Raw genomic sequence first — 14385 nt, forward strand, 5'->3', positions numbered from 1 at the left:
GTACAAAACAAATTTATTCTCTTTCCACATTTCTTTCCTTAGCTGCAAGACAAAAGAAGAATAAAGCAAAATACACCAAAAACTTATTCATTTTCCTGACTCTCAACATTTTACTTTCACGGAACCATCACTTTCAGCCCCAGAGCTGGAAACATGAGGGTCGCTCTCTTGTCCTCACAGCTCCTGTATCCAATCTGCCTCTGAGCCCCACGGCTTCCAGACCTAATGTGGCATGGCTATCTCATCTGGTTCTTCAAGCCCACTCAAAACATTACCACCCCGGTCCCTGTAAGCAGCGCCTTGCACCTGCGCTCTTCAAATCATCTCCTCGTTGCTTATTTTCCCCACATTCTAACCACTCTCCATAAAGCCACCACCACAATGCCACGGTGGTCTTTGTGACACACACTTTTGTCTGACTGACAATGAGGGCAGGCCTGTGTGGTGACAAAGGGCCGCAAGGGCGCCCCTGACCAGACCCCAGATTCTCCTAGTCCGTGATCCTTCTCCATCACACACTGCAGAATCACTCCCGCAAGTCAACATGTAGGCCCCGCGGCATCTCTGGAGTCCACACATTTCGACATTCCACACAGTCACCTTGATGGCAGAAGCATTTGTTCTGAGCAAGAAAACATGGCTTCTGTTTTACTTGTGCATACCATTATGCTTTCTTTTGGCATTTTAGCTAATAACTAAATGCTATTAAAGTGTTGTCCTTGTCCTAAGACTATTCAAGGGTCCAAATACTGTACACATTAAGGATGAGCAGAAGGAGATGTTACCTGGATTTTTCCCTTATCCAGTTCATATATCCCTAGGGAACTAGTTGCTCTGTTTTCTTATGAGGTAAAATTGGCTACTGTAATCATATTCCCCAGAGGCCTCATCTATATACATCTGCATAAACTAAAAGTTATTCCACATAAAGCTTCAGCTTGCTGATTTAGGTATTATTATTATTCCCATCATGAAGGTAAGGAAACTGAGACTCAGAGACATTTAGTAAGTTGAGCAAGGTCAATTAGAGATAGGATTTTAACCTCGGCTTTCTGAGAGCCAAATTCCTTGCTCTTTCAAATAATCCAACGCTAATAACTTTTACCGTTTTTTGCTTCTATTAAACTGTAAACTCCATGATGGCAGGAACCATATATTTCCTTTTCACTATTAAGTGTAAGAGTCTACCATAAAGTCGGAAACATTATAGGAATATACAAACATTACTGAAGTCGTGGATAATGGGCTAGCCCCGAGCAGTACTGCAGAAAAGGTGAGCTGTATTTTAGGCACAACCACCTCCCACTCTCATCTCTTAACTTCCCTCTGCTCCTGGCTAATATGTCTTAACCTAACCTTCCTGGAGCTTTCTCCCACCTCATTCATTTGTATTTTAATATGAGTCAATGCCAGTCATTTCTTCCAAATGCATTTGCATTTAATCTTTACTTTCAAATTCTAAAATGCAAGAATAATAATAAACCTTTGAATCTCATCTTGCCACCCTTAATAACTCCAAGGAATAGGGTAGAGTGTCAGGAGACTTGTTTATAGATAGCAGCCCCTGCTTCTTCCAGAACAGGCTCAAAATTGGAATTGTCATGGCTGCAGATGCTGCAGGACAGTCCCTGAAAATTGCTGGAGATACAGAAGCTAGAAAAGTTAGTGAAGAATCCAATATGTTTTAGTAAAACAGAACTTCGGTAATGATTCTGGATATGTTGGAGAGAGAATAGCAAAGCCCTTGCAACATCAGTAGTATTGTCTAGGAACTCACATAATCATGGAATACCGTATCCTCAGTTGAAATTACAAAGCAGTTTTAGGGGCACCTGGGTGACTCAGTTGGTTAAGTGGCTGGCTGACTCTTAATTTCGGTTCAGGTCACGATCTCACGGTTCCTGAGTTCGAGCCCCACACTGGGCTCTGTGCTCCCAGTGCAGAGCCTGCTTTGGATCCTCTGTCTCCCTCTCTCTCTGCCCCTCCCCAGCTTGTGTGTGTGTGGGAACACATGCTCTCACTCTCTCAAAAATAAATAAATGTTTTAAAAATTGAAATTACAAAGCAGTTTCATTAACAGCACTTCAAAATCCATATATCAGGCAGAGCCTATAATTTGAATTTCCCTTATTTTTTCATTTTCCTTTTTCTCACAGCCTCAGGTCCATAAAAGTGCTTTCTCAGGGCACATGTGTCCCTTGGTAGAGGGACGTGAAACTATCAGAATGTATCATTAGCCATGTGGATGTCAGGAAGAAAGCCCAATAGCATCTCTGCACAACTGACTGGGTGCAGTCTGAACTAACAGTTGACTTAGTACTTTAATAAAGTGGTCTACCATTAGGCATATAGTAAAAGTAACTTACTGTAAAAAAATGTTGATAGTCATAGGAAAACAAAGGGAGATAAATGCAAAACCACCCAAAATAAGCTAAAGGCTAATCTGCAACAGAACTGAAATTTTTGTTGTTATCTGCATTGCCTTTTTACTTAAATCTCTCTGATAACTTTTTGGAAGGAAAGAAAAATACCTTTGTTATCAGTATCTATGTTTGGAATGTTTTTAAAGATTTAGAACCTAGGATGTTTCTTGGCATCTGTTTAGGTAGCAGAGAAAGAGTAGTTCCCCAGAAATTCATACATATTATTATAAAACATATTAATTTATTTATACTATTAATGTTAGTTATACAGATTTAGTTGTGTATATGCATTCTACCCCATATAAGAATAATTCTTATTTTTCATTAAAATAGTAACTATCAGCCTTGACACTCTTGGTATTTGGGTCAGATAATTCTTTGCTGGGATGCTCTCATTGGTGTCTACACCCTAGATGCCAATAGATGTCCCCCAATTGTGACAACTAAAAATGTCCCTAGATACTGCCCAATGTGCCCTGTGTAGCAGGACTGAACCCCCTGTTTAGAGCCAGTATACTCAAACAAGGCATTATCCTTGCTATCTGACATTTAATTCACCAGCATAAACCATTAAAAAATAGCCAGATTCCTTAAGTAATGTATAGCAGACATACCATGTCAGTCCCAGGTTTAAGACCTCTTATGATTTTTTTCCTAAATGGAAGTGTCAAAAATATTTAATAATAACATATTAAAATTCTACTTAAGTTATAAAACCCATCTACATTCTAGCTGTGAAGTCTTCTGGGAAGTTTATTGCTAACACTTTTCAAAGTCAGTAACAGCATACAGCCTAAACACTAAAGGATTACTGAGTGCATAGCTTGTTAGGTTGGTTTTCCAGAGTTACTCACACTTGTTTCAGCTTCTCATCTAGGCCATCCATACCTCAGAGGCAAAGCTACTGTACAAGCAAACATCAGAATGAGATAGATTTAAGTTCTAGCCATAAAACCTAACAGCTGTGTGATTTAGGATCATTTACTTAATGTCTTTTAAAACATTTCTTGTGGGGTGCCTGGGTGGCTCAGTAGGTCAAGCACCTGACTTCAGTTCAGGTCATGATCCCACGATTTGTGGGTTCAAGCCCCACATCAGGCTCTGTGCTAACAGCTCAGAGCCTGGAGCCTGCTTCAGATTCTGTGTCTCCCCCTCTCTCTGCCCCTCCCCACCTCAAGCTCTGACTCTCTCTCTCAAAAAATAAATAAACATTAAAAAAATAAAAGAAAAACAGCATATAGCTTCTAGGGTTACTAAAACGAATAAATGAAGTATGTTAAGTTCTAAGAACTCTACTTAATAGTTTTGCTTATTAATTTAACACATATTGGATATACTATGCATCAAGCCCCTTTCTAAACACTTCATAATCTTATTTAATTCTTGTAAAAAAACAAAAAACCAACCTATGAGGAAGGTATAATTGTTACCCTCATGTAACCACTGAGGAATTGAGGCCTAGTAAAGCTAAGTAACTTATGCCAAATCATGGAGTTAATAAATAGAAGGGAGATTTGAATCTAAGCAAGCCAGTTCCAGAGTCCTGGCTCCAATCTCTAACCAGGCTTCCTCTCCTGTACAAAATAGGCACTGAATGAAGTTATCAACCACATGTATTATATTAATTTCTTTTGTAGTTCTCAAGGCACCGTATGAATAATAGCAGATGCTCAGCATTTATTGACGAGGACGTTAATAATGGAGCCTTGCTTCAGCGCCTGGGTGGCTCAGTCAGTTAAGCATCCATCTTCGGCTCAGGTCATGATCTCATGGTTCGTGGGTTTGAGCCCCACATCAGGCTCTGTGCTGACAGCTCAGAGTCTGGAGCCTGCTTCAGATTCTGTATCTCCCTCTTGTTCTGCCCCTCCCCAGTTTGCACTCTGTCTCTCTCTCTCTCAAAAGTTAATAAGTATTAAAAAAAAATTTTTTTTTTAATGGAGGCTTGCCGGAAAAAACAGTAGGTTGTATTTCTTTAACATTTGTTTTCCGACGTTAAAATTTCCAAGCTTTGTTATTTCATTTTGCAACTGCAGATTTGGATTAACTTTGCATATCAACTTAAAATAATTTTGTCTAGAATTTTATCTAAAATATTTCATAAAAATATATTGATGCATCATGAGGAGTAAGAATGGAAAATACTTCTGGGAGTCAGTGACATTTACAAAACTCCCAGACTATCCCTTGGCTAAGTTTAACTAGTCATTTCAATCTCTATGTCATATAATTTTTATTTTTAGAAATATTGTAAAATATTAAAATATACAAAAGTAGCAAACATGACAAATGTTTTCACCCACATGCTCAAACTTTTTAGACCAGCACAGGTATTCTCTTTGACATAAAAAGCTTAAGGGCATACTTTTCTGGGGAAACTTAAAAAAACATTTCAACTATTTTTTGAATGTTACTCCATGAGATATTAATCACACCTTTTCAGTACAGAAATGGTATATGATTTTTGGCAAAGAGAATTCACTTAGCATAAGAAAAGAAGGCTGCATATCACTCAGTTTTTAAAAAGTTTTTATAATGAAGGTTTCCTTTCACTCAGTAGAACATTAACATGTTGAAGTCTTTTTCGGAAAAACATAAAAGTATTTTAAGACAAAGAAGTTCAAGTGCGAGAGATATATGATAAAAAACTAAATAAGTAGATTCCATCACTGATAGGTCTTGGGAAAAAAAAGAGAGAACATGTGGATTGTGTTCCTATTAGTACTGATAATGTACTCTTAATTTTGATAGGAACCTGCTTTTCTTATCTCACAAAAGCATTGCTACTAAATATACAACTGGAATATGCTGTTTATCTTATTGAATAAATGTGGCGAAGATCCACTCAAGGATCAATTGATATTATCAAAATATATAGAGCAGTGTTTATAGTACTCATCAGACCTTAACCCACAAATATATACATACGAGCCACACATGCACGAAAATCTCATGACATTTAAATAGAGCAGAAAAGGACTGTATTCCTAAAATCATTTGGCCATTTAATACACTACAAGACATCCTAAATGAATGAAGAACAGTAGTTCTTTCCTAACACAACCTATTTCTCAACTTTGTAGAAAATACAAGATAAGAGATGAGAGACAGGCATGTTCTGGAACACTTTATTCATCTTGAAATTATCTTCCATAAAGAGGCCACTGGGAAATTGTTTCATTATACACAGAATTTTTTAAGTCTTGGGTGGATACTCAAAAACATTCCAAAAATATTAGTAAACCAAAACTCAATGTTCATCATAACTTAAGGGCTAATGCTAGGGAAATGTTTGATTCCAGAAAAAAAATACACATATTTGGCCAATAGCAGTTCCATTTACTTAAATATATAGATATTTTTATATTATATATAAATATATATTTTATATGTTTAAATTTATATATATTATATATCTTTTATATATTTAAATATATATACACACATAAATATATATGTGCACATATATACTTAAAACCCGTAATTAACCCAAGAAAAGATTTATTATATTAATCCAAAGGTGTTACAAAATTTATGTATCTTGAAACCCAGGGAAATTCTAGATAGCTATAGATAGAAATGCCAGATATTTATAATCTATGAAAAATGGAATATAAAATTATTTTTAAAACTTTTCTCTTTAGTGAGGTAAAAAGAAGGCAATATCCAAGAAGGAAGGTATAATTACACATATTTGTGTATTCTATTCCTTCATCCAAAATTCTCTGAGATCTTACTACTACTTTGCCAGTCTCAAGGCTAAACACCTATTTTTTAAAACATAAGATACAGGCCCCATACACGCATACAAATGCATGGTTAGACACCCACGTAGCAAGTGCTAACCAGAAGTCTGGACAACTGGCAGAGGTGCACAGGAGTGAACTATGCCCGAGTGTATCAGAAAAGACAACAGAAGTGACATTCTACCATCTACTTCTGTTAAGCTGAAAAAAAGAATGATCCGTTAATTTGCTTGACACAGAAATTTACAATAGAAATTTGTCTCCAGGTGAAAAACTGAAAATTAGCTCAGCACATGGACTGTCCTCAAAGAATAACCTTTAGTGCTGGGAGCCACCTCTGAAGTGAGGCGGGTTTGCAAGGCCTCCCACCGTCAGATAACTGACCTGCGTCTACACCCACTCAACCCCCACTCAATTTCTGCTTGAGCACTGACCCCCAAGACACCTGACTGACTGATATCAGGAGTGACTTGCCTTCTTATGCTCAAAATATGTGAACTGTACCTTGTGAAAAAACTTGTTATAGGAGTTTCTTCTTTTGTGATTATAGGAGCAAATGTTACATTTCCTGAGAAAACCTGTTTTCTTCCCCATGAGAAAACAGGCTATGACCCCTGCTCACAAAAGAACTAACTCTTGCCTTTGCTATGCTAAAAACATTGCCTGGTATTTGAATGCTAAGGATCCCTTCCTTCCCCATATACTAAACATCTAGTCACCTACTTCAATCTCTATAGGTAAAAATTATGCATGAGTCTTCCACCAATCTATGTTCTGGGAAATTTTTACATACCAAAGAATTTGTTACCAAAAATCATTGTCTAAGGCAATTGCCACTTCTGTTTTGTTCCCCATACATTTTTTCAATAAATAAAGCTGACTCTCGGGTCAGGGAAGAGTTGCCTGCCTGCTTGCTGATCAGGAAGAAAGCCGAGGCTTTCTCACTCCCTTTCGCCAATACTGTCCATCCTTCAGGGAGCCCTGGACCTGCTGGAGTTGGACTCTGGCACTTCAGCTCACACAAAGATTATATTTAAAGAATAAATGTCTTCTCAGAGCACCTGGGTGGCTTAGTTGGTTGCATGTCTGACATCAGCTTAGGTCATGATCTTATGGGGTTTGTGAGTTCCAGGACTGCATCGAGCTCACTGCCGTCAGCACAGAGCCTGCTTTGGATCCTCTGTCTCCTTTTCTCTCTGCCCCTTCCCTGCTTGCATTCTCTCTCTCTCTCTTTCTCTCTCTCTCTCTCTCTCTCACACACACACACACACACACACACACACACACACACACACACAAATAGAGAAATCTGAAAGGAAGGAAGGAAGGAAGGAAGGGAGGGAGGGAGGGAGGGAGGGAGGGAGGGAGGGAGGAAGGAAGGAAGGAAGGAAGGAAGGAAGGAAGGAAGAAAGAAAGAAAGAAAGAAAGAAAGAAAGAAAGAAAGAAAGAAAGAAAGAAAGAGAAAGAAAGAAAGAAAGAAAGAAAGAAAGAAAGAAAGAAAGAAAGAAATTAAGAAAGAAAGAAAAAATACACATAAAATACCCATATAAGGAAGGAAGGCAGGAAGGAAGAAAGGAAGGAAGAAATGTCTTCTTATGTTGGTATCTGAAATCATTTTAGCAATAATAGATAATACTATCGAGCACTTACTTTCTGTCAGGCATACATGTGAGTGCTTCACGCTTCACATTAGTCAATGCACTGAATTCTCATAACATCTCTATGGTGAAAAAAGAAGACAGAGGAAACTTGCCCAAGAACATGAGACAAGGGAGTAGTGTTTTGCCTCTGGAGGCCATGCATTTTCATAAATATATTCTGCCTGTTCCCTAGAGATTTGATCATTGTGATACGCAAGAAGGTCTACAGAAATAATATATTTTCATAGTAATTTCTACATTGCTCTTGCTGCTGCTGACGATTCTCAAAAAATTAAATAGATAATGTTCCCCTACATACACATACACTTGCCTCTCAGGCTAACACTTACCAATAGGAAGGTTGAGTTCTAAGCTCATTTCCCAGGGAATTATTAACACTAGGCATTGCAGGTCATGTCCTTTGAAGAGGCTAAATCCTCTGGTTGGCCTAGAGGTGAGGGGATTGAGGCTGCTGCTTGGGAGAGCAAGACTAGAGGAAAGAGGGATACCTTTCCCAGACGTACTGAATCAGAATCTACACTTTGAATAATAACCGCCGGTGACTCACATGGACATTAATGTTTGAAAAGCCCTACTGGGGGAGATTAGGTCAGCTTTGCACCTGTAAATGGCACAGCTGTTTAAAAATTAGGAACACGCGGGGCGCCAGGGTGGCTCACTCGGTTGAGCATTCGGCTTCAGCCCAGGTCATGATCCTGTGGTTCGTGGGTTTGATCCCCGCATTGGGCTCTGTGCTGAGAGCCAGCTCAGAGCCTGGAATCTGCTTTGGATTCTGTATCTCCCTCTTTCTCTGACCCTCCCTTGCTCGCACTCTCTCTCTCAAAAATAAATAAAAACATTAGAAAAAAAAGAAAAAATATTAGGAACATAATCTAGATCTTGCTATGAGTTTATCTATAATAAAACATCTTTTACCCACAGACACAGACTTTATACAAATAAAGCTTAAGGTTTTTAAGAAAACCCTAGAAGAGTAGCTTAAGATATGAAGCAATACAATCTTATAAAAACTGGTCTCAATATAATGAGTTCATAATTCTCCCAAATATATTTATTTCTCTTAAAGCTTAAACTTTAGAATTAAGCTCTATGTTCTTCTAAATACTTAAGGAAAGTAGATCTACCTGCAATCCCACAACTGTCTTTGGAAACCCTACTGTTGGTGATGCTAATTTTGTAAAGAGAAAGAGTTAAGTGTCTATTGAGACCAGATAAGAATCATTAATATATTTGCATAATTAGGATATTAAAAATATCTAATACTGGTATAGTATTTTATTGTTTCAAAAACACTATATCCATTTTCAGATTTCATCTTAGGGAATGAAACATGACTCTATCCAGTTGTGAGACTGGCCTCCATTATCACATTTGACCTGTGTTCTCCCCAACATAAAACGGAACAGAAACTCTATCCTAGAGTAGCTGAAACATTTGTGCCAGCTCTTTCATTTGGTTTTAAAATCAGGTTTATGGCCAGGGCTGTGTGTTTCATTTCTCATATGCACAAAGAAAACTCTATTACCAACTGAAATTTTATGGTCACTGTAGTCATTCTGCAAATATATAACTTCTGGTAGAAGAGGAAAGGAACAATAGAAAATACAGAGTTTAGGGGCGCCTGGGTTGCTCAGTCAGTTAAGTGTTCGACTTCGACTCAGGTCACATCTTGCAGTTCGTGGACTGAGCCCCTCATCTGGCTCTGTGCTGACGGCTCAGAGCCCAGAACCTGATTCAGATTCTGTCTCCATCTCTCTCTGCCCCTTCCCTGCTTGCTCGCTCTCTCTCTCTCTCTCTCTCTCTCTCTCGCTCTCAAAATAGTAAATATTAAAAAACATACAGAGTCTAATATATATCAATCCAACACTTGCACCTGCTGCAATGTTGACATGCTCCTGGCTACATGTTATATTTAATATATAGTAAAACCTTGGACTGACAGTAGCCTGTTCTGCGAGTGCTCTGCAAGATGAGCAAACATGTCTAATGAATTTTAACTTGATAAATAGCGATGTCTTGCAATAAGAGTAGTGTGTGATGCCGAACATCCCATGATCACAACTGAGCCAATAGTCCTTGAAATTCACTCTGATATTCAAGTGCTTTGGATTACATGCATGTTTCCAGAACAAATTATGCTCGCAAACCAAGGTTGGACTGCATATGTATAGAATACTATAGCTTTAAAAGGAGAGTTATGTTAATATTGACAGATTAAGGCAAAGTATTATTTTAAAAATAAGATTATGGTGAGTCAGTTGCAATTATGGAATTTCAAACAATCTCTTCATATGATGTGAGCATAAGAATGCACGGAAGGGTGGGCACTGGGATACCGGTATAAATGATACATTTACACACGTGGAGATTAGCAACCAGCTCTGGGAAGGGGCTGTCCTATCCTTGGCTGGCCCAGGCTCTTAGGTAAAAACTACGAAATGAGTGAGATGTTTTCATTAAAATGCCAACTCTGAACCCTTAAAAGAAAGTTCATGGGATGTTGCTAATTTCGTTATGATGTTTTGACAATAACACGTGATATTTTTAAATGGAGATAATTAGAAAGGATGGTTTATCAAGGGACAAAATAAAAAATAGATATACTTTTCATATTATCTCAAAAAAAAAAAAAGAAAAGAAAAAGGCAGATATAGGTATTTTACCAGGAACCAACTATTTGATTTTTTGTGGCACCCTTGAGAAAGCCCCCACTATATAGGCAAAACCAAAAAACCCAGGAGGAATCTGTCATTCTTCTTTATCAATACGTAAAACTTTATGGAAATTTGCCTTCTTAAATAAATGCAGACACTATCAACAACAGAAGAGGGTGTAGGTTTATGCTATCATGATCTTCACAGCTCTTAGGGCATTTTTTGTAGTTTATCCTTGTCTATATTGGAAGAGATTCTGTAGACCAAGAATCCAAATTCAGTTTACTTGGTAATTTGTATTGACCAAGCTCACCACACAGTATCATCAAAACTCCTCTTAGGAAAGTGACAGCTACTGCCAACACCTTTTCTCACTGTAATAATCTCCTTCAGCTTCTCAGGAATAAAGTGCTTGGCGATGCAGAGCACTCCTTCACTTTTTCATGCTAACCTTCTCACTGAATTCATTTCTCTAAGACTTTCTCTATTTCTTCCTTCTTATCACTTCCTGACTTTCTATAAACTCTTTAAGGTGATATACAGGGTTAGCAACAATTCCCCTCCTCCAAAAAATATGTAATAACTCAAATGAAATAAAATAAAATTACAAATGCTGAAGAAAACATTTACCAGAATGTTGTAACACTGTCCTTTCTCCTATAGTGACTAATCTCCAGTGGCTATTCCTTCCATGCATGGGTCCTTCATTGTCAAAAGGAAGCTTCTAAGACGAAGGGTCTAAACTGTGTTGTGTACACTGTGAGGATCCAAAATGAACCTGTTCCCTGTTTCATGAGTTAATATCTCATGTTCATATATAAATATTACTATCAGTGTCAACTCACATAGGTTTAAAATGACACCTGCTACACCACTATCTCCCCTGGCTTAATTCTAATAAATGACCACGGCCCAAATACCTGTGCCTATGGGGGAAGTAGCTAGGAAGTCAGATTCACACCGGCTGAAGGTGACTCACAGAGTACAGAGCTTGAACGGCTGTGTGGGCTCCTCTTAACCACAGTAACACCCATTGTGTCTGAATGACGGAGTTCTGCGCTATAGGAAAGGGTTGCTGCTGCTTTGTATAAGACGTAACTATTTTTTAAAAGTCAAATTAGGTTATTAACTTGCAAGCCTGGCAAGTTACTGACCTAGGCTTCAAGGGAATTAAGAAGAGCTTTCCTAACAGTGGACCTCTTTAAAGCCTGTGCCTTGGGGTGCCTGGGTGGCTCAGTCGGTTAAGCGTTGGGCTTCGGCTCAGGTCATGATCTCACGGTTCGTGGGTTCGAGCCCCTCGTCGGGCTCTGCGCTGACAGCTAGCAGAGAGTCTGGAGACTGCTTCGGATTCTGTATCTCCCTCTCTCTCTGACCCTCCCCTGCTCTAGCTGTCTCTCTCTGTCTCTCAAAAATAAATAAAAGAAACATTAAAAAAATCCAAAATTTTAAAGCCTGTGCCTTTTCTCAAGTTCATGAAGAATAAACCAGTTTTTAAATAGGGTTTCTGATATGGCCCTTTCTTCCAGTGACTTCTTATTTAAATGATGAAAATACTAACAATTATAAAAAGCAAAATAAAAATAACTTCAGAAGAACACTGACCAAGGAATGGTTAAATGAGTTGGATTAAAGGAGGAGATAAAATTTAGAATATAAATTCCTGGTCCAGATGAGAGTCGAAGAAATTATTCTTGTACTCTAATCTCTCATGAAAATTAGTGCGCATCCAAAACTCTTGCCATTAGATTCTACATCCTGTTTCCCATTTTACTTCTGACTTTTTAAAAAATATTTTTTAAAAGGATTATTTGTTTGAGAGAGACAGAGACAGCGTGAGTGGGGGAGGGGCAAAGAGCAAGAAAGGGAGAGAGAGAATCCCAAGCAAGCAGTGCAGAGCCCGAAGCGGGGCTTGAACTCATGAAACTGTGAGATGTGTGACCTGAGCCGAAAACAAGAGTTGGACACTTAATCGGCTGAGCCACCCAGGCATCCCCAGAGCAAAGATTTTTTTAAAAGAAAATTTCAATTTGTGACATGACAAAAATGCGATCACACTTTTCCCATTGCATTTCTGGTGAAATATCAACCTCAGTCTTTGTTACATCAGTGGTGGTCCCCCTTCCCCTTTGCCATCTGTTCTCTAACAACGCTGGGTCTCTTCAAGTTCCTTACAAGCGCTCTGTTCTCTCACTTTCAAAAGCTCTGCTTGCTTCGCCTGGGACTTCTCCCTCTCAACACCCAGGTTTTCTCCTCCAAGTACCAGTTTCAACATCACTCAGCAAGGCAGCCTTCCCTGCCGCTTCCCAGACGGACAAACTACAATCTCCATGCTTTCTCCAAAACCTGTTCTGAGAGGTAAATGCCTGTTCCCATAGTTTAGCAATAGTCTAAAACGTTACCAAATTCATCATCATAATCCTTCTCCATCTTTCTTGGTATTCCCACCCCTAGGACCCCTGCCTTTTGAGTGGTGAGATTAACTGGGAAAACGGCTTTTCCATGCATGGTGAAGGATATTGTCAGCAAGTTCATTCAACATGATCCTCATGCTGTGGTTCACGTTGTTGGAAGCTGTGCTGCACCAGTTTCTATAGCTATTTCCACACATAATAAACACATTTACGGGCACAAGAACTAGAGAGACTGCATTTTTTTAAATCCTGTAGGCACAATGCCTCAGAGGCAACTTGTTTGAAGTCTTGACTCAGCACTCTTTTCAAAACAGAATTAAATTGAATTTATGTTAATTCCAAAAATCTGTATCTCATAAGACAGTCCTTTTTTTCTGACTCCAAGTCCTCTCAATTAATGTAAAGTCAAGATGAAATAATATTTTGACAGAAAGCAGAGCATCAGAGAACTGTTAGAAATATTATCAAAGATCTAGACAAAGATAACCACATTTGAAAGAGAGGGAGCCCCTGGTTTGTCAGAGGGCTGGAGCAACTAGATTATGTATTTTCAACAGAAAAGCAAATAAGGACACTTACGCATGTCACCGAAGGCCCCCTTGGTCACTTTGGTGGCACGTAACACCACTACTGTGAACTTGTGGGAATACTGGTGCTCCACCTGGAAACAAATAATAGTAAAGTAAAAGTAAGCTTCCAATATAGGATCCAAGCAAACTATTCTCGTTGTTTCCTTGAGACTTCAGGGTGAAGGGAAGTAACATTCATACCAGAAACATCCTTTGATCCCAGGGCTGTTCCTTATTCGACTCTCTCTCTCCTCTCTCTCACCACAGAATTATTGAAAAGTTTAGATCATGCTTTAAAAATGTCACTACAACTTGACTGCTGGAACTCGTCTGCTGTCAGGTTTACCAAGCTTGAGGGGAAATGTAAATCAGGACTGCTAGCCTTCAGGGAGACAATCAGGCTTTGTACTGAATGACAAGGAAGCAGGGCTTAGAAAGGCAAAGCCGGAGCAAGATGTTTGCATTATTCAGATTTGTTTGTTTTTATTGTTACTATTGAATGAAAGTTTTCTTTGGCAAGACATTCCCAGGGGAGTTTTAAAAATCCTTCGGATCCGAGGCAATGACTGGTAAACTATTTATATTATTTTTAATGCATTTGTTATAAACCATATGCAACAATGTTTAAATTTTCTTTTAGCCTAATAGCTTGTATGCACATAATAAATAATAACAGGTTGAAGACTATCAAATACTTCACTTAACTTGAAAGTCGTCACTAAACAACTTTATCAACCAAAACAGAGTAAGGAAGCAGGAATTCACTAAGTTCTCTGAGCAACTGAAAAGATTACAAAATTTTTATCTAAAGATCAAGCATGTTTAATCTTAGAAGAAGTCTACATTTATAAGCTACTCTTATCTTTTCTGACTTTAAACAGACTTGCTTAGCTCTTTAAGAAGTCCATAATTGGATATTAAAAA

The 14385-nt window shown here is 38.4% G+C and overlaps 1 protein-coding gene across 4 annotated transcripts in view; it reads right to left on the reverse strand.

Moving 5' to 3' along the window:
- The window catches only part of PLA2G4A (phospholipase A2 group IVA), a 148615-nt gene that overhangs the window by 91832 nt on the left and 42398 nt on the right, over window positions 1-14385 (reverse strand). For 3 of the 4 annotated variants that reach the window (XM_029935174.1, XM_029935171.1, XM_029935173.1), the window contains one exon: window positions 13472-13553. In XM_029935174.1, the coding sequence (XP_029791034.1) occupies window positions 13472-13553 (82 nt within the window). Of the gene's footprint in view, window positions 1-13471; window positions 13554-13662; window positions 13914-14385 lie in introns of those variants that run through there. The other variant, XM_029935172.1, reaches the window with a different exon arrangement.

This window comes from Suricata suricatta, chromosome 3, assembly GCF_006229205.1.
Source record: "Suricata suricatta isolate VVHF042 chromosome 3, meerkat_22Aug2017_6uvM2_HiC, whole genome shotgun sequence".
Taxonomy (NCBI): Eukaryota; Metazoa; Chordata; class Mammalia; order Carnivora; family Herpestidae; genus Suricata; species Suricata suricatta.